Source organism: Mytilus californianus, unplaced genomic scaffold, assembly GCF_021869535.1.
Source record: "Mytilus californianus isolate M0D057914Y unplaced genomic scaffold, xbMytCali1.0.p SCAF_9, whole genome shotgun sequence".
In the NCBI taxonomy this organism is placed as follows: Eukaryota; Metazoa; Mollusca; class Bivalvia; order Mytilida; family Mytilidae; genus Mytilus; species Mytilus californianus.
Genome location: NW_026262745.1, coordinates 48,897,870 through 48,918,856, shown reverse-complemented (window position 1 = coordinate 48,918,856; position 20,987 = coordinate 48,897,870). Strand labels below are relative to the sequence as shown.

The 20,987-nt window shown below is 31.0% G+C and overlaps 1 protein-coding gene across 1 annotated transcript in view; it reads left to right on the top strand.

Annotated features, from left to right (window-relative positions):
* The first annotated feature begins 3,887 nt into the window (after positions 1-3,887).
* The window catches only part of LOC127715941 (collagen alpha-2(I) chain-like), a 100,858-nt gene continuing 83,758 nt past the window's right edge, over positions 3,888-20,987 (top strand). The window contains exons 1-7 of the mRNA XM_052222048.1: positions 3,888-3,923; positions 5,973-6,030; positions 10,515-10,629; positions 11,153-11,256; positions 13,915-14,052; positions 15,839-15,904; positions 18,619-18,654. Of these exons, the coding sequence (XP_052078008.1) occupies positions 3,888-3,923; positions 5,973-6,030; positions 10,515-10,629; positions 11,153-11,256; positions 13,915-14,052; positions 15,839-15,904; positions 18,619-18,654 (553 nt within the window). The remainder of the gene's footprint in view (positions 3,924-5,972; positions 6,031-10,514; positions 10,630-11,152; positions 11,257-13,914; positions 14,053-15,838; positions 15,905-18,618; positions 18,655-20,987) is intronic.

Below are 20,987 nucleotides of genomic sequence, written 5' to 3'. Positions count from 1 at the left end.
TTTTTTTTTGTGAAAAAAAATGTTGATGCCGGTACAGAAAAACCAAGAAAAGGGGAAAATACTGGCACCTTATATATATAAATACCACAAGTATAGCAATTTGTAAACTAAAATTCTTTCTCTTTAATGTCAAACAATACATCTTTAGGTACAAAAAGTACCCAATTATCTGACTAGTTCAAGAATTTTATATATATAAAGAAAGAAATATTGGCACCTTTTATCGCTGTCGACATATGTTTTACTTATCATAAACTTCTAGATCTCTTAATTTGTTCACAACTGTCCATCCTGAGGTACCAAAAAAACACAATGCTAATGCCGTTACATAATAATTAAGTGAAAGGGAAAATATTAGCACCTTTTTATGAATGTAGACAACAAATGTAGCAATTGAAACTAAAATTCTTTCCATTCTGTGTCAACTCATCCATCTTGAAGTATAAATAATACTCAATTATAAGGTCAGTACAAAAATATTATAAAAAAAATCGTATTTGCACTTTTATTGTAATATCCATATTTATTAGAAACCGTAGACTTAAAGAGATCTCACTTTATGTAAAACTGTCGCTCCCGAGGTACCCAAAAAGATGAGAATTGTCATGCTGTTGCAAAATATTCAAACAAATGGAAAATATTGGTCCCTCATACTGATACAGACAACAAATTTGCAATTTAAACCGAAATTCATTCCATTCCATGTCCAACATCCATCATTGCGTATAAAAGAACTAATTTATCAATCAGTACATGATTTTTATAACAAAAAAGAGAAATATTGGCACTTTTTATTGCTGTCGACATAATTTTCAATAACGGTAGACTTAAAAATTTCTCCATTTTTGTAAAACTATCCATCCTGAGGTACCAAAAGAATAGATTTGTAATGCTGTTACAAAATATTCTATCAAAAAGGAAAATATTTGATATGTGGACCTTATATTGACATGATTGATGTCGACAATTATTTTTACAATTTTAAACTAAAATGCTTCGCTTTCTGTGTCAAACAATCCATTCTGCAGTATACAAAGTGCTCAATTATTAGGCCAGTATAGGAATATCATAAAAAAACAAAAAATATTGGCACTTTTTATTGTTATCGACATAAGTATTAGTAATCGTAAACTTATAGAGCTCTTATTTTGTGTAAACTATCCATCCTGAGGTAATAAAAGAACAAAATATTAATGTTGGTGCATAAAAATCAAGGAAAAGGGAAAATATTGGCACCTTATATGAATGAAGAATTTTTTTTTAACAATTTGAAACTTAAAATCTTTCCTTTCTGTCTCAAACAATACATCTTGAGGTATAAAGAGTATTGCATTATTACAGCCAGTACAAGTATGTTAAACAGAAATATTGTGACAATTTTTGTTGTTATAGACATAACTTTTAGTAATCCGACACTTAAGGGGCTCTCAATTTATGTAAACTGTCTATCTTAAAGTATTTAAGAAAAGAATGTTAATGTTGTTGCATAACATTCAAACACCATAACATTCAACAAACTGGCACCATATATTGAAACAAACAACTAAGTTAGCAAATTTAAACATAAACTTATTTTGAAGTTACCCTCGTTATGAGTTAGAAATAGTAGGTCTTTCGTTTCTGGGTGTCTGGTAATTTGAGAAATCTGTAGATACCGTTTGGTCAGAATAACAGCAAATTACCGTGTTAGCTCCCATTTAATGGTAATTTCTAGTGCATATCAACCAAATAATATCTTCAAATACCAGCATTATTATACATTTTGAACTTAAATTATTGTAAACTTGAGCGAGTTTTTGTTTGTCATGATTTCACCACTGCCTGATTCTTAGCCAGATTTGCATTTAATTTTTAAAAACATTACATAAATTGAGGATAGACACTGAAGCAACTTTAACCCGACTGTTGCTGGACATACTGTTTAAAATTAGCAGTTTCAGAATATAATGGGTAATTTCATTGTTCGTACCAAAACAAATGAAATCATAGTCATGTCATCGGTTGTATTCAAATTGCTTGGGACGTTGTTAGCCAATTACGGTGTTCTGGTGTACGCTTTTGAAATTGATACTCAGAATGCATTACATTCTAAAACAGCTAATTACTCAGAATGTGAATCAAAGTTCATGTGTATGGCGTGATGTATAAAGCAGGGAAGGGATTGAAGATGCTGCAAAAGCTAGGTTTACTAGAGAATTACGGTCTATTGTCTTAGAAAGGGTAATTTGCATATTTCAGGTTCGATGATAGGTGTCAAGCATCGGTAGTAAGTAGTCCAAATGAGATTTTGTTACCATAAGACATTTACAGGTAAGCAGATATTCTTGAAAAATAGATATGTGTCTATAGCTATAGAAAATATCGAACTCAATTTATTTGCAACGAGTCGAAAATAAAGTATCTAGAAGACTTACTTTAAGAATTAGTACAAATATATTTAACGTGTCTTGAAATGTAAGTAACAGTTCCATTTCGGATCGGATATATATCTTAACATGGTGTCTGAGTGAATTTCTACTTAAACATGTTAAAGTTAATAATCATAAGTCTACTAACGATATAAAACATGTAATTAACATAATAAAGTGTAATTTACATAAGTTATTTTCATTTGAATAATATATGCATACAGCTGTACCATGTAAGTTGTTTTTTATAATATATGCATACAACTGTACATTACGAATTCTCTTAATTATTATAATAACACATTTGTAGAGTACAATTGTTCATGTACTTATAGATAGGTACGTAAGATATAGTGTTGTATTAAGTTACAATTTACCAATCATCATGATGCAATGGACCTTTTATAGGGGCAGGGGAGAGGGGATTGGTTGTAGGTCGTGTTGACCAGTTTTTAGCGTTCTCTGCAGTCATTTAAGATTGGCTTGTCATCCTTATTCCTTCGTCGCGGTTATGTTTGTATGTTCTCGACATATTTAGATTGATAATTTCGTAATAAATAAGAACATGCTGAGTAAAGATTCCTGCTCATTGAACATGGCCTTTTAACCTTTTTATTCGAGCGTAACTGTTGAGTGTTTTGTAAACGAATCCATGTCTGGTGTACAAAATGTATTATAAGCATGGAATCTTTGATAAGTGTTTTACACTTTTAAAATAATAGGGTGAACGAAAGGCATAAGACACAAACGGAATTCTCAATCTGATAAACCAAATATAAACTGAAAACGCCATGACAAAAAGAAAATGACAAAGGACAACATGACAGACAACAGTCTACAAAACATAACATAATATACTAATGACCGAACAGCATGAATCCATACAAATCCGAGGGTAATCCCAGGTGCTCTAGAAGGGTAAAGACCCTGTTCAAGATGAGGCACTCGTCACAACTGTCATTTAAAATATCAGCGTATAAAGCATTTTGCTCGTCATTTCTCACTTTGTTTGGTTCATTATAATATCTAATAAAGTATTTTGTTCTTTGGTGTAGTTTGGATCAAACATTTCTTTTTTTATAAATTACAATAAAAAAAAAAATGATCGGAGTAAAGCTTTTTACATTTAATATTGAAATAGTGAGTAGTTCACATCATAATCTGGCAATCGATTAACAATGACATGGCATTGCTAAATGTGTTGGCAACTGTCCTATCAAAATTATTTGCGATAATTCTCAATCTCAAGCCACTCGACTGAGAATGATTGATGTCGTTCGAATAGACTGAAAACACGGTGTCGTCATAAGCCATCTTCATATACTAAGTGATACACAGATTATGTACGGCCCTTTTACTCGAGGACGTTTATCCATTTACATCTAATTCGTTGGGAAATGTCCTTTGATGATATTGAAGCAGAATAACCATATCTCTATTAAACCTGTTAAAGAATAAAAAATAGTCTATAATTGCATGATGAACCAGCATCATCTGGATGATGAAGTTATAAAGGTTTGTTTTGCTTACAAGAAAAGTAATAAAAAAAATTACATTTTGGTGTCTTACATTCTACAAAGCCAGCAACCGTATCGATGTACTCTTTATTTTGACTAACTTTGTTCGATGAAACCACGACATGTAGCTATACATAGCCCCTTGTTACAGTTTTTGTGCGGTCCCATTGATACAATTATTACTGGAAACGACCGGTAAAATGCTTGTGAGTATTGGCAATTGTAATATTATTATAATCACAGAACATGTGTTAAGATGATTTTTCAAACAATTATATTGTCTTTCTTTCATATTTCTAATTTTAAATCTATAAACACTTTTTTCAGTTGCATTGCTAGCAATCGTTTTCACTTAAACGGAATATGTTATTTACTAAGACACCATCTGTTGCCTGTTTTAATACGTTTTTGTTAAAGTACTTGTTACTTAACCCACATGAATATCTTATTGGCTGATATGAGGACTAATGAAATGGCAACTTTTACGTGTCTAGCTAATTTTGAGGTATAAAATTAGCCACATCGTCATGATTAGTAGAGACAAAAGTATAACCCACTTTTAGTAAAATAACAACCAGAATATAATCAAGGCATGCATGTTCCATTTTCAGCAGTGATTTACGTTGCTGTAATATCCGGTCTATTGGATAATGTGATAGGTAAGGAAACTTATGATTATGAAGTTAAATTTCTTATATTAAAATGAAAATAATTAAGTAACGACTATATGTAGATGAAAAATTGTAACAACACTAAACACGGGAAAGTTCTTACCTCTTTCAGCAGCAAATCCTGCAGGCGTGATAAACTAACTAATGCAGTTAAATTTGTTCTTTTTTGTATCAAAATGTTTTATAATAACTGTTATAATGAGATGTAAAGAAACATGTTAAGTGTGTTACTGAATTGTATGCTTTCTAGAGAGACAGAATACAATACAAAAAAGATGAGTTCCTTGGATTGCTTCATGTAGAAACGAGTACATTTTGACCCCGATTTCCCCCAAAAAATATGACCTTTTAATGTTTGTTTCATATAAGTGTAATTATATAAGTAGCCGTTCTGAGGAGATGTTTTTATTTTACGACTCATTGTTTAGATAGACAATAGAGGAGCTTTATGTTCACGGAGATATTTTTACTTCTTTCGTCATGTAAATATGATGAAATATGCATCATAATGAATTTGCTTTGTTATGAATGTGTAACATCTTTAACAATCATAACAAAAATAAAACAATAGCTATAGATATATTCATTAGCTTTATCATTTTTGTTTCTATTCTTTTGTCTTTTAAGTTACATGTCAAGCTCGTTACGATATAACCCTTTTCTGCTGATGCGGTGTAAAACAGTCACCAATCAATCAATGTTACAAGCACCTTTATGAGTCAAAGTTTGGTTGAATTAAGTGTTCGAATTATTATTGCCCATGGTCAAGAAAATTAACTTTGTGAAAATCAGTATTTTACTCTTTTTTACCTCTATTATTTGTGACATACGACGCATCATATGAATTACATAGAATTATTTATGTCACGGTCGTATTGTTTGAACAATGCCCACACGGTCGAGGTATGTGTGCTTATAATCTGTCAACACGTAAGAAAATAACCAGGGTATGTCGTATGTGATAACTTTGATAATAATAGTGTGTATTTAAAATTGAAAAAGTCCTGGTAAAAGTTCGCAACTGGTATTCAGTCGAAATCATCTAAAGATTGACATATTTTGTAGACAATCTTATGTTGACGGCGTTTGATTATTTGTGTTGTTGATTTGCGTATCTATTGCATCTCCTTTTATTCATAGAGTGTTTACGTATATGAAAGCGACTTATTGTCATTGACACAGTATTTTAGAAAGACAGATAGATATACGATCGCATAAATCAAGGATAAAAGTCGTACACATTATTGCAATATAAGTTTTTCTGAGATCAACAGGTTTCATTTGTTGTTAAACGTGTTCAAATTTCTATAATCTATTTCAAAGAGGGTTAATGCATTTTTTGGCAGTTTAATATAAATTCTGGTTACTATTGACAGTGGCAACACAATAACTTTGATTTTCAAATTATCAGTGTTCAAGCATCATCGCACACAGGTTTGTCTAATAGGACAGCTGATTTGATAAAGGTGACGGATTGCCACGCCTACATTAAACTGATGTTTAATCAACTGCATATAGGTTACAATAAACTATTAGATTTTATGGGCGCAGCCATTTTATGAAGATAACATGGTATTCAGAATTAAGAGTATGGCTAATCCTGATTGGTCGATATGTGCGCCCGTTTGTTTTTATTATTAGAGACTTCGTGCACTCTGCATTATACCAAAGGCTAAATAAATTATTTTCCTTAGCCCTAACGGAACTGAGATGTCTTTTCAACGCTAGGATAAGACACGTGTTTTTAAGTGCAAAATAGATAGGCATAGGAGAAAATTACAAATTTCGTTAAGAAAAGCAACGGGAACCTATATTTTTTGGACCAAAAAATACTGTCCGAATAATTTGTCTTTAATTCTAGCAAGGTTTCGTTAAGAAAAATCAACTTTCTAAATCTGTATCTCGAACAAGGCTATCATTGTCGCCTATGGGAAAATTAATTGATTATTACAATCGTTAGAAACCTGTCAATAACAAAATTTATTCAAACACGGATGAATTAGAGATTTGGTTGCGTATTCGATATTTCCAAAAAAGTTTATATAGTAATTATTTTGTAATGAAAAATGTTTCAATATTAGATTGCGAAGGAAAGGTCGTGCACCACCCACCTCCCTTCTCTCTCACTCTGTAGCCTTTTCGGACTCTTTATTCAATCTAAGAAATGCAAACATATGACCCTATTGCAAGTTTGCGATTTTACAAGAAAGCGACTTGTGATTTCAAGGATCATCAACTTTTGAAGATTTGACAAAGCTCTGAATGAAAATGTTCACCTACCTAATGTAGTAAAAACCCACCAAATTAAATTATGTTTGAACACGATTTAGAATGGTTCTATATCCGTACTTAACATCATCTGCAATTACTTAAAAAAACAACAACACATCTTTCTTTTACCTGTATGCAATAGAAACGCAAGTATAATTTTTAGTCTTTTATTTATTTTTAATAGACGAATAATGCTCCTGGCTTTTATGGCAGTCTAAGGGTGAAATACAAGTGTGTACTACTATCTAGGGAAATGAGTTTTTCATAAAGTACTTATTTCTTAATTCACATCCGCTCATGTGCATGCACAACTCATGATTCATATTTGCTCTGTTCCTGAGAGATTATAAAAGACAAATCTTCAAAACAATAACTTCGATGGTGTTTGCAAAAATGAAACAAAAGATGTTTTTTTTTGTAGACAAGTAACAGATTGAATTTGGAAATTTGATGGAATGAATGAATGAAATAAGATTAAAAAAATAAGTGCTCATATTTTTTAATAAAGTTGCATAAAGCACGCAAATAGAGTTAGGTAAATGAAAAAATAATTATTTTGATGATAATTATAGTGCCAATTTTATAAATTAAAGGATTAAACTATCAGACATACGATTTGTGAGTTCCAATGTACATATATTAATACAAATTTATTTATTTTTATATATAAATTGCATTGGTGTTCGTCGTCCATTGTTGTTGTCTGTCGCTCTTTAACTTTTACAAAAATTTTCGCCTCTGAAACTTCTGGGCCAAATTTAACCAAACTTGGCCACAATCACATAATGGGGTATCTAGTTTAAAAACTTGGCTGATGACCCTGCCTGTCAACACACATGGCCAACATAGCTAAATAGAACAGAGGGGTAAAATGCAATTGTTGTGTATTATTTTAAACCGCTATAAATAGAGAAAATCTGACAGTGACACAAATGTTCAGAATGATAAGATCTACATTCTGTCTATTGACATCAAAACTGTCAGACGACTTCTTATAGAAGTTATATTATTACCTTTAGACGATGATTTTTACCAATTTTGTTTTAAATTTTTGCCCATTATCTTGAAAACTGTAACAAATAGACAAAAAAAATGATGAAAACGACAGCATCTATATATAAGTCAAATGATCGAAATCGTCAGTCGACACCTTATTGAAGCTATTGCCCTTTAATGACAATTTTTCCAATTTTTACAATCATGCGTATTATCTTGAAAACTGTATATATAGATGGAAACGTTTTGTATCGCAAAAATGATAAGCAGGACAAGATCTACAAATAAGTTATATTAATCAAAATAGTTAGTAGACTCTGCGTTAAAGTTATTGTCCTTTATTGACGATTTTTTCCAATGTTTTGTATTTTCGCCTTTCATCTTGAAAACTATAATAGATAGATAGAAACTTTAAACAGCAAAACCGATCGGCAGAATCTGATCTACTAATATGCCATAGTGGCCGAAATATTCAGTCACCTCCCACATTAATGATGATTGTTACTAAAATAAAAATAAAAATAGTCTATTTGGAATATGCAGCCTCTAGTTTTTCTATTGATTCCATACTGAGTTTACTGAAACCTTGAATTACGAGCTTTGATTATGATGTTGACCTAAGAGATTCATTGAACACCACATTTAAATCGCATAATCCAAATATCAATAGATCGATCATCTTCAGCTTGAAGTCATTACCCAAACATAAAATTAGGAAATGTTGTATGATTGCCAATGAAACACTTATCCATCAGAGACAAAATTAATTATATTTAACTATAGGTCACCGTTCGTACGGCTTCAACAACGATTGAAACCTATACCGCACACCAAACTATGAAATACGCATTCAAACTTACAAACAAATAACAAAATGCGTTCTGTTTATTGTTTTTTATTTATGTACGTCATGATTGATGAATCTATAATCCTTTGATCAGTAAATTAGATATAATATTCGGTTGCACCCTGTTGGTCATCTATCTGTCTAAATTCTTTACACATTCTACACATATTGTGTTTATTTTGCAATACAAGGCAGACGTAATCTGGTTTACGTATGTCATAATTACATGGATATATTTTTAGAGTTTAGAAATTTTTTTTTTATACATATAGTACATATAGAACTTAGTATGTTCTTTCTGAGATAAAACAAAACAAAGTATCCTCCTGTTTTGTTCGTATGTATAGGTCAACGTTTTAAGTCTTATGATTGTAAGACAATAGGAAAGTGTGAAAACAAGTATCGTTTTAGTTAAGGTGGTTCTTAAATTGAATTTGATATTTGTCAATTTATATTTATCAATGAAATTTTCTTAGTTCGTGCTTTATCTATTATCTTTTGTAACATTGTATATTGAATTAAAATAAATTTACAATATACCATTTCATAAAATGAAATGAACAGATGCTTACAACATCTTCGGATTTTAATGCAGTCAAATGCAGTCTGATATGGTTAACACAATATGTCGTTACTGAATGATATAATTTGTTACAAGTCATCTATCGGTAGAATTGCATGGGATTACACTTATAAACAAATAATTATTGGCATATGTGCCACTGTAAATTATGTCAGTGTTCATTGATTTCCTTTTCCTTTTATGAACAAAACCATTTCATTCATGGTTGTTGTCGCTCTTTGTGCATAAAGTGTATGTTCATAGAGATTGCTACAGTACAACATTGTTTATTGTTGTTCATCTATATAATCTGTCATTGGTAATCTGAGGGTTGTGAAATAATATAAATTCGTTTCCATCGTTCATTACAATGATATGTTATCTCAGTTAATAAACAGTAGACTCTTTTGACAGTCTTGCAACATAACTTTGGTTGTTATACCTTCAAATGTTTTTTTTTAAGTATTTGTCTTCTCCAACATTCGGGTAAAATAAACTTGATAAAAAAAAGTTATTTTAATACAAGAATCAAACGCTCTAAATTGATATATGTTTACATTAAACCATCTTCTTTAACTGTGATTTTTTTATGTGCGTTAAGCACTAAAGGTTGACTGGGGTATATAATCTGGTCATCCTTAACCTTCTTCTGTACGACGGTGAAACCTTTGCTAAATAGGGTGTCCGATTGGCTGTTCAGGATGTATAATAATTAAGTAGCTACCTATGGTCGGAAAGGGGACATTGAATCAGATGCTTACCGCATAGCGAGTATTACGCTCTGCACGTTCAAGAATTTTTGTAATGACTCTCTTAATGATTCGTAAGTGACCTGTTGCAAGGCTAAATTCCTGTCCCTTTTCAAGCATTCTTTCGTTTTCTAGTGGTATTTTCATTGTCAAGCAGAAATCAAATTCAACGCTAAGCATATTTCCCTCGTTTTGTGTATTAAGTCAATTACTGAGAAAATATTGAGAATGTCTTGATGAGAATTACAATATTGGCAATAGATTACAGGTAAAATCAAAGACGGTTGAAAAACTTATTTTTCGTTGTTGTTGTGGTTATTCTTTTTTGGTAGATTAACAACAGTTGAGGTATCAATTTAATAAATTTTCCAGCATGCAGAATTTTTTTCGTGCCAGAATAAAAACAAAGCTTTATTAAAAATATGCATACCATTTATTGTCATTTATTTTTGTTACAATAAATCAAACTTAATTCTGCGTCTGATATTTTTAGAAAGTGCATGTACATTTCCATCATATTTAATTGGTGAATGGACTGATGTGGCCAAAGGTGCAAGCATAACATTCCAGACAACCTCTCCAGAGCTACGAGGATGGGAAGCTACTGGGTGAAATTTTTGAGGATCACACATGTATTCACAGCACCGGAAACGTCTTTGTTTTTGAGTATGCATATTTATCAATTATGTCGCAATGCAATTCTTTAAACATACTTGAAAAAGGAGATTTTGCTTCATAGTTTTTTTTATTGTTATTCTTGAATTGACATATGTGAAATAATTTTTATAAACTGCTATATACATATAGGAAGATGTGATATGATTGCCAATGAAACAACTATCCGGCAGAGACCAAATGACGTAAATATAAGTATGCAATGTTTGGCTTATGTTTGGCTTGGCGAAGTTTATATGATTTTGTTTCTTTTCAAGTATCAAAGGGCAAAGGGCAGGCTTATTGTCCGAACTTCATACCCGCGTGTTAAGTTGTTTAATGTTATTGATGTTCGCCTACATGTTGCTATTCAATCAACAAGAATTATTCAGACTATTACAGGAAAGATAAGGATATTTGTAATAAAACTTATACTGATTTATATTAGCAATTATATTTAATAGTTTATATTTCTAGAGGACAATATTTTGATGCTAATACGTTTACCACACAGTACTACTATATGTGTATGAAGATCACAAGGTTATCTGATGATGAGCTATATTACTATCTCCTGTCAGGTAAGACTACTTAATACATTTGAAAACGAAAATACACCAATAACCAAGCAACACAGTCACATTCTTAATGTCAACATTCAGTGTTTAAGTGTCTATACTATACTCAAAATCCAAACAAGATAATAAATACAACGGAGACAAAATAACAAATACAGTTAGGTAATTATACAATGCTAAAATGAGCATCTAATAACTATGACTAACCGCGTATTATGTTCTGTTTAGTTAATTCAATATTGTGTATCGTATGTTTTAATATTTGAACACATTGAGACAAAACCAGACATTTAATGTCATTATACGTACGCAAATACCTAAAAATGTTTCCTTCATTCCTTAAAACATATTTAAGAAAGAAATAAACTTGGAAAATAAAGATTTTTTAAAAATAAAAAAAATTGAAATCTTGGCAAAACGGTGACTTGTGAACAGATGTTGATATCAGTCGACGAATACATCAGCTTGGAATTATTGAAAACAGTAAAACTTAACGAAGGAGATTTTCAAAAACCTTAAGTCTAATAAGTTAGACAAGTTGAATGCTCAGCATCATTATAAATAATACAAGTAAAAAAAGGAACTTTAAAAACTAGAATGTTGCGCAATTATTCCAATCAGAACCCTATGAACTCATATCAAGTAGGTTAAGTATACTGGTCCCTTTGCTTTATCTCTTTGGCTCTAAGGTTAAGCAACTCTTCTTCAATACTTACTTTAATTGCGTTCTTTGCAGCAAGTTCAGAAATTTATTAAACGCAACCTTCGGTAAATTAGGGGCAGAAAAAAAGTAGTCAGATCTAGCAGTCCAAAGATATCAAAATCACCATATCAATACATTAGCTTCGTTTTCAGCACTATAAGCCTTGCGCTTGATTGCAGATCCATAATGGATACTTTTACAATTGGAGTCGTATTGTCTAAATTGTTAGTTATCGTGCGAGTATCAATTTCTATGTGTGAGTCACGATATCAAACAGTTCTAAATGTTTATATGGTATTTTATATTCCAAGTGCAATGTGAGGCATTTGATTAACATAGTCATCAAACGACGTATTTTTATGTTAAAATACATTGTCAATGGCAAAGAATAATACAAGTTTCTTTTTATTTTATCGTAATAGGCTACTGTAAGAATCCGGCGTTTTACAAAATATGTATATATATAATATGAAGCTACAAAGAGAATCCCAATCCGTGTGGAAAATCACAACACGTTAGCAATACGTTATCAGCAAAAAAATCCACCGTATTGATGCTCTAAGTTCAAGATGACACAATTTTTGGTCTGCCCAGAAGCAAGCCGCTTGTACATAATGATCTGAATAAAACATGTTTGTAGAATATATTCTCTAAGTTGATAGAATATTCCAGAGCTTGTTGCTTACAAGAGAGGAGAAAGGTACCAAACAGACATTATAACTCATAAGTCGAAAAAAACTGACATTGCCATGGCAAAAAGAAAGCAAAAGACTGAAAGGCAAGCAACAGTATACAAAACACTACACTAAACACTGGGCAACACGAACCCCACCTAAAATCGTAAGCCGATACTGCTCCACATGTGGCAACCCCCGTGTTGCCTTTGTAAATATAGGAGTGACACAACAGGGGTCGCATGTGGAGCAGAATCTGCTCACCCTTCGATTGCACCTGAGTTCACTCAAAGGTTTTGGTAGGGTTTGCGTTGTTCATTTTTTAGTTTTCTATGTTGCGCTTTTGTATTGTTGTTTGTCTGTTGGTCTGTTGGTCTGTTTGTCTGTTTGATCGTTTTCGTTTTAGCCATGGCCTTGTTAGTTTATTTTTCGACGTATGGATTTGAATTTCCTGTTGGTATCTTTCGCCTCTCTTTAGGAACATATTCTGCATCATCTATGAAACAAAGAAGCTTTTGAACAATGGGTTTTTAGTAGTTAAGTCGAAGTCATCCAATTGAAAATTTACAGACGCCATCTGATCTGATTAATCGTAAGGACATATCTGTGTCACAAATGACCATTGATATATTCAAATGTATGTCTCCAACATCTTTTCTCTTTTCCTCGATTGTAACATAGCCAAGTCAGACTTATAACAAAACGACGGGTGCAACATATGGAGTAGGTACTGAATACACATCTGCAGCATCTGAGATAAACCACGGTTAATTATAAGGTTTGTGTTGCAAAGTCTTTGGTTTTATATGAAGTGTAGTAGACTGTTGTTTTTCTTTCGTCGTTTTTCTTTTTTTACAATAGTTTAGTAATTTTCTCTTCGCCAAAGTTGACCGTAACAGTTTTGGCTGCTAATAATTGTTTTTAATTTTGTCTCTGTAGAAATTGAATTAGAAGTGTCATGAACTTGGAAATCAGTACCATACGTTTTAATCAATCTTATTACCTTATGGCTACCATTAGCTTGCATGATTTTGTAGCTAGACTTGATTCACGCCGATCTCGGAAAAGTCACTTTGATAGAAGATCTGAGGCCAGGGTTTAATAGAGTCCACGAGTTTTATTGACCTATCATCAAGTATCTAGTAGAATGATATAGTAGATATTCAATAAACCGTAATAATTTTAGTTATAATAGTTAAACTACATATCATTATGTGTGGGTAAGAAACATGACAACTAATCCACCTAATTACCATTAAATTTTATTCATAATTTTGATTTTAGATACAAATCAAAACGCAAATTCTGAAAGAATTTACACACCGATCCCAAGGCCAGATGTCAGTACTACCCCGGCATGCGATTACTGCCAGTTTACACAGACGATACCTGACAGCGATTTCCGGGAACTAAGAAAATCTGGTATGGATTTATATATAAAAGTTAACAATTGGTACTCAACTTCAAACTCTTTGTGTGTCACAGTTTGTAGACATTGAAAATAGTCACAGACATAGTGATATATAACGATATGTTCCTGGTAAGCTTCTTAACATCAATATTAAGATTCGTAATACTATTCCTACTAAGGACAACTAAAGATAACTTCTATAGATTTTTGGAAGACACATGTGTATACTATCGCCGACAACTGCATCTATGAGATGAGAACAATTTTAAATATTTGTAGCTGGGTGCTTTGATGTTCTTTGACCCCTAAAGTTTTTTTAGTCTGTTTGGAATACGGATTTTTTTGTTATGCTATTGTGAACATCTTCATTTGTATACTGTCATAAGAAGTTTGGCCATTTTTTCCTCCATCTCAGTTAATTATTGATTCTGTGAAGTTCCTCTTAATGCTGGACGGGAGTTCATAAAATATCCACTCCTTTAAATTAGCATATGTGCTGTTAAGTACAAATATTACATAGTTCTTGATATCCAAACGTTGTTCTATCATTGAAATAAGTAGAATGGACTTCATATGTTTGTTCTTTATATACGACAGGTTCAAAAATAGAAAAAAGCTAAGAATTATTACTGTTAATCAAACAAATTCAGTCAGTAAACTTATGTTCTGATATATAATACATGAAGGTTTTAAGAAATCTTATATAATCACTCAAGAAAATGTAAACACATTTTTATCAATGAAATTTCTTTTTCATAATTAAAACAATACTACTGTCAATTTTAATAAAATTGTATATACCATGGCTTCAGTAAGAGTTCAATATAAAAGTTATAGTTGTAATTCTTTTTCTACTGTTTAAAGTTTTTGATTATTTTTTACCATTTCACAAAATCTCTACTTTATCTTAGCATAATATGATAAATATTTTACCAGAAAGTATTATGAGTCATATAACGCGCGTCTGGCGTACACAATTTTAACCCTGGTATCTATGATGAGTTTAACTAGTTTCTTACAAATAAGATTACAATGAGATGTGGGGTATGCACCAATGACACGGCATCTCAACGATAAAAAGACAATTTTGAAGTATTCATACACACAATCAAGCTTTTGCGGATGTTGGCTCCTATGTTTCAACTTAACAAGCTTTTTAAAAGGCTGTTCTAAATTGATCGTACACAAATAACGGAACTAAACAAGCAGAAAAAAATGAAGGATCCTTGTCCTTGTTTTCAAGATATTGAAAAAGTGGGTGGGAATGATTCTCTCTAGATTTTTCATATACATTGGCACCTTTTTTCTTTAAAAATCTTTGAAACAATATCAAGGACTTTGTTAGATTTTCAAATATAGCTTTTTAACATATATGTAATAAAATTATGAAACGTAAAAGTAGGGGTTAGCGGCCAACATTTTTAATGGCACTTCATGAATAGAACATGAGGATTCCGAATTTCTAACAAAAATTCAAAAACAAGTGAAGTTTGAACATCCTTAATCGACTCTAATGAAGAAAAATTATAAATTACAAGAAATATGACAGATTATCATATTTTAAAAGAAATCTTAAGTTGTATTTTGATGATATAGAATTGCCAAAAAAACAAAATATTAAGTTGGCTTGTGCAAGCGAAAAAAAAAAGATATTAATTTGGCTTGTGCAAGCGATTGGCATGTCTTTTTCATTCTTTCACTGAAATTATATTGTACAACCAAGTTCACTTTAATGTTATTTATTCAAGAGTATACGCTATTTTGTAAGATATTGTTATCCTATGTCATCTTTTTAAGGTACAATTGAAACGATAACCTCTGATCCTGAACTCTGTCTGCCATGTGAAGCAACGTGCGACGCAGGTAGGTTAATGCTGTTCTACGTTAATTTTGCTATTTACTTATAAAAAAATCGTAAAAATAATTTGCATTTTCGGTGTATTATCTTTAACAGCGCGGCAGACCTAAAAATAAAAGTAAATCAATGAATGAAAATAAAGTTGTTTTTGATAGATAAATATATAACATTTTATGTAATAGCTGTTTCTTTTTTAAGATTTGTCCTTTTCTCTTATAAAATAATATAGCTGACATACAATCCTGTCGTGCCTATACCAACAGTCAGCTTCATTGTCAATTTAAAAAGTATGAACGTCTTTTAAACAAGAAACAAAAATCTAGATATTTATAAGCTCCCAAAGAAGAAATATGCCAAATTTTAAAGTAATCAATAAGCATTAACGGGATGCGTCAATGCCAAGTTTATTAATGCATTATGAACAAGTCCTTCCGCGGCGACATCAAACCATCAAGATCCAAATTATTACAGTTAACGGTATCAAAGTGACAGTAATGAAATAAACGGTATTTTAATAACTTCTGACTTGAAATGAAAAATAAAATATATTAAAATATGGTATTTTATCATTTCTATACTTGAATGTCTCAATGAATTCTGAAATAAAACACTCTGAATACGAATAAAAAGGGGGGTTAGTCTTGAACTTATATTTCAAACTCCAGATACTTGATTGTAACGCTTTCATAAGCTCAAGTTTATTTTTAATTTTGAATAAAATTAACTTACTTATTTACAATAGTCATATGGTCTTTACGGCTTTTAGATGACGAACTGCAAAAAAAGTCTTTATAAAACAACAGATTTTCCGGATTAGAAAAGAAACCATATAACTGGACCTTCTGTATTGAAGTATAAAATACATTGAAATTAAAATGGATCAGAAAGCGGTCAAATGTGTAAAGGATCTTTTTAGAAACCATATCTGCTTTGATGTAGAATTGTATCATGTTAAATTTGAGAATGGAAATGGGGAATATGTCAAAGGGACAACAACCCTGCCAAAGAGCAGATAACAGCCGAAGGCCACCAATGGGACTTCAACGCAGCGAGAAAATCCCGCACCCGGAGGTGGTCCTCAGCTGTCCCCTAAATAAAAATGTGTACTAGTTCAGTGAAAATGCACGTCATACTAAACTCCAAAACATATAAATGAACTAAAATTAAAAACATACAAGACTTAGACTAACAAAGGCCAGAGGCTCCTGACTTGGGACAGGCGTAAAAATGCGGCGGGGTTAAACATGTTTATCTGTTTTATATGCATCATTAATCCATAGTATATTAAAGACATTTAATCAAATTATTTGAAAGCAAATTAATTGGTCCTGATTTAAAACTAACCAAAATAATATTTAACTAGGTAAATAAGAACTTGTTTTTATATTGTTATAAAAACCTTATTAAGAGATTTTCTAAGAGAGGTATAAATATTGGTTTATTTGATAAAGTGAAAACCTTAACTTCTTCAGTTCATTATCAGCATCAATTACGAAATACATAATGTTGATATCAAAAGTTTCATTAAATCTTCTGATTCTTCATTTTCATTTTCATCACACTTAAATGTCAATAGCATTGCTCTTATCACCATGTCATAGTGATATTCAACTGGTAATCTTTATTACAATCAATACAGTACTTTAAATTCTTTGTTTTCCATGAACCTCAATCATTGTAGATATATATCATCCTTTTAAGTTTCATTTGGTTTTGTACTTGACAAATCTGTATTCCTTAAATCTCTGCAAAAGAATAAACAATAGGAATAAAAGGAGACAAGATAAATATTGATAAGAATTAACATATCAAAATTTATATCATTTTGATATTTAGAACAAGATGATTTAATACTTTGCTAGAATGCATCAATAAAAAAAATGTTGAGGAACACTTTTTAGCTGATCAGGACTATACTATATTAACTTTAGTTAATATAGTATAGTCCTGATCAGCCAAACATTGTTCCTCAACATTTTTTTTATTTTTATCATTTTGTATCATTTTGATATTTAGAACAAGATGATTAAGTACTTTGCTAGTGTGCATCAATAAAAAAATGTTACGAAACAGTTTTTAGCTGATTAAGACTATACTGTTCAAACTTAAGTTTATATATTCAATTTCCTAAGGCAGATAATCTTTTTGTCTAGTTGCAATCCGTATACATCAATGATGTCTTAAGTCCCTTACTTTTATACTATGTGTGTATCACATAAAAAGGGTACTTTTCGATTTAAAAAGGTGCATCATTTGCAAATATAGTTATCAATGCTTGAAGCTGAATGTGAAACCCTATACTCAATATCTTCAGTGATAAAATTGAATTGGTATTTAATGAATGATGTTGTATTGCACAGTAATATTACGCGCATTATACATATATACAAAGGAGGTGAGACACTATAGGATACTATGATATATATATATCTTCCTGGTTATCCTTGATTTTTTTAAATCAAGTTATCTGTAAACTCAACTTCTTAGCAGACAATTTCCTGAAAACGATTCAATTAACAACAAATATAGTACTATTGGTCAGGGCTGAACTGTTCAATATTAACTTCATTTAGCTGTTAGTGGAACCTTTAATCGATCATCTTAATTGTTAAAATGTAATTGGTATTTAATGTATAGCCAGAACAATGCTCTTTTAACCGACAACGATTACTGTTTGCTACATTCAACATATAAAAATCAACTGTATTTTAAATTACAGGAACAACAGGACCGAAGGGAGATAAAGGAGACACAGGTAAAAACTAAATTATTCAAGTTTCTTTTATACTACAATTAAAGAAAAGATTGTAACACTTATTGGAGCAAAGACTAATTTTAAATTAACAGTATGATTCAGTAGTGACTATATTTCCTGTATCATGTGTATGAGAGAGATATTCTAAGCGACGTCAGAGCTGAACTTAAATCGTTATTTAATTTATAATGTTCAACTGAAGAGTAGCAATACATGATTTATTATGCATTCGATGTTTTAATTTCAAATAATTGCTACTTTTGTTATGTTACATATGATAGAATCGCCTGTATTTTCAATCACATAAATAAAAGGAGATACTGGTGAGAAATAAAATTAGTCAAGTTTGTATCATTATAAAAGAAAAAACACTATGGTCAAACATATCTTCTTATTTGTCCTTGCTTTATTAACCAAATAACTTATCGAATTAATTTGTTATCACATATTTTTCTAAAAAGGATTTATATAACAACAAACCTCATTTTATTTTATATCAAAACCAACAGAAGCGAAACTTAATATAAATGAAAAATCTTTAAAGACGGACTGCTTCAAGACAGTTTATATTAATGATTTCACCATTAGTCTTACGGGCATCAAGATAAAAAGAAAATCAGAGTATTATTTAGCTGGTCAGGACTAGATTGTTCAAATGTTTATCTTCATTTGTTTGGAAAAAGAATCTTTTTGGTAAATTTATCTAAAATTTATATATAAATGTTGAATTTGTTATCCTATATAATTCAAGATCGACTGTGTTTTCAATTACAGGAATGAAAGGAGATCCTGGTGAGAAATAATATTAGTCAAGTTGATATTATTTAACAACTTAACACACCAATGTACAACATATCTTCTTATCCTTCCTTTGTTTTTTTTAAACATTTTCTAAGAAAAGGTTTCTATAACTACGATCAATATTAGATTTTGATTTCAAAAAAAAAAAAAAAAGAAAAAATATACAGTAAAAAAGCTTCTGATTCTTCATTCATTAATTTTTTTTTTTTTTTATCACACTTCAATGTCAATAGCATTGTTCATATCTCCATGCCATAGTGAAATTTAACTGGTAGACGTATATCATCTTTTTAAGTTTCATTTGTTTTTGTACTGGAAAAATCTGTATTCCTTAAATCTCTGCAAAAGAATTTACACTAGGAATAAAAAGAAACAAGATAAATATTGATAAGAATTAACATATCAAAATTTTTATCATTTTGATATTTAGAACAAGATCATTAAATACTTTGCTAGAATGCATAAATAAAAAAATGTTACGGAACGCATTTTAGCTGATCGGGACTATACTGTTTAAACTAAAGTTATTATATTGAAAGTTTTTATCATTTTGATTTTAGAACAAGATAATTAAATACTTTGCTAGAGTGCAGCAGTAAAAAAATGTTGCAGAACACTTTTTAGCTCATCAGGACTAGACTGTTCAAACTAACGTTAATATATTCAATTTCCTCAATGAGATACTCTTTTTGTCAAGTTGCAATCCGTATACATTAATGATTTGTATAAATGAGTCTTAAGTCCGTTGCTTTTATACTATGTGTGCATCACATAAACGGTTAAATTTCCATTTAAAAAGGTGAATCATTTGCAAATATAGTTATCAATGCTTGAAGCTGAATGTGAAACCCTGTTCAATATTAACTTCATTAAGCTGTTAGTGGAACCTTTAATCGATCATCTTAATTGTGAAAATGTAATTGGTATTTAATGTATAGCCAGAACAATGTTCTTTTAACTGATAACGATTACTGTTTGCTACCTTCCACATATTAAAATCAACTGTATTTTCAATTACGGGAACAACAGGACCGAAGGGAGATAAGGGAGATACAGGTAAAAATTAAATTACTCAAGTTTCTATTATTAAAGAAAAGATCCTAACACATGTTGGAGCAAAGATTAATTTTAAATTAACAATATGATTCAGTAGTGACAATATTTCCTGTATGAGAGAGATATTCTAAGCGACGTCAGAGCTGAACTTAAACTGTTATTTACTTTATAATGTTCAACTGCAGAGTAGCATTAAAATTGAGAATGGAAATGGGGAATATGTCAAAGAGACAACAACCCGACCAAAGAGCAGACAACAGCCGAAGGCCACCAATAGGTCTTCAATGCAACGAGAAAATCCCGCACCCGGAGGTGGTCCCCAGCTGCCCCTAGCTAAAATTGTGTGCTAGTTCAGTGAAAATGGACGTCACACTAAACTCCAAAACATATAAATGAACTTAAATTAAAAAACTTACTAGACTAACAAAGGCCAGAGGCTCCTGACTTTGGACAGGCGCAAAAATGCGGCGGGGTTA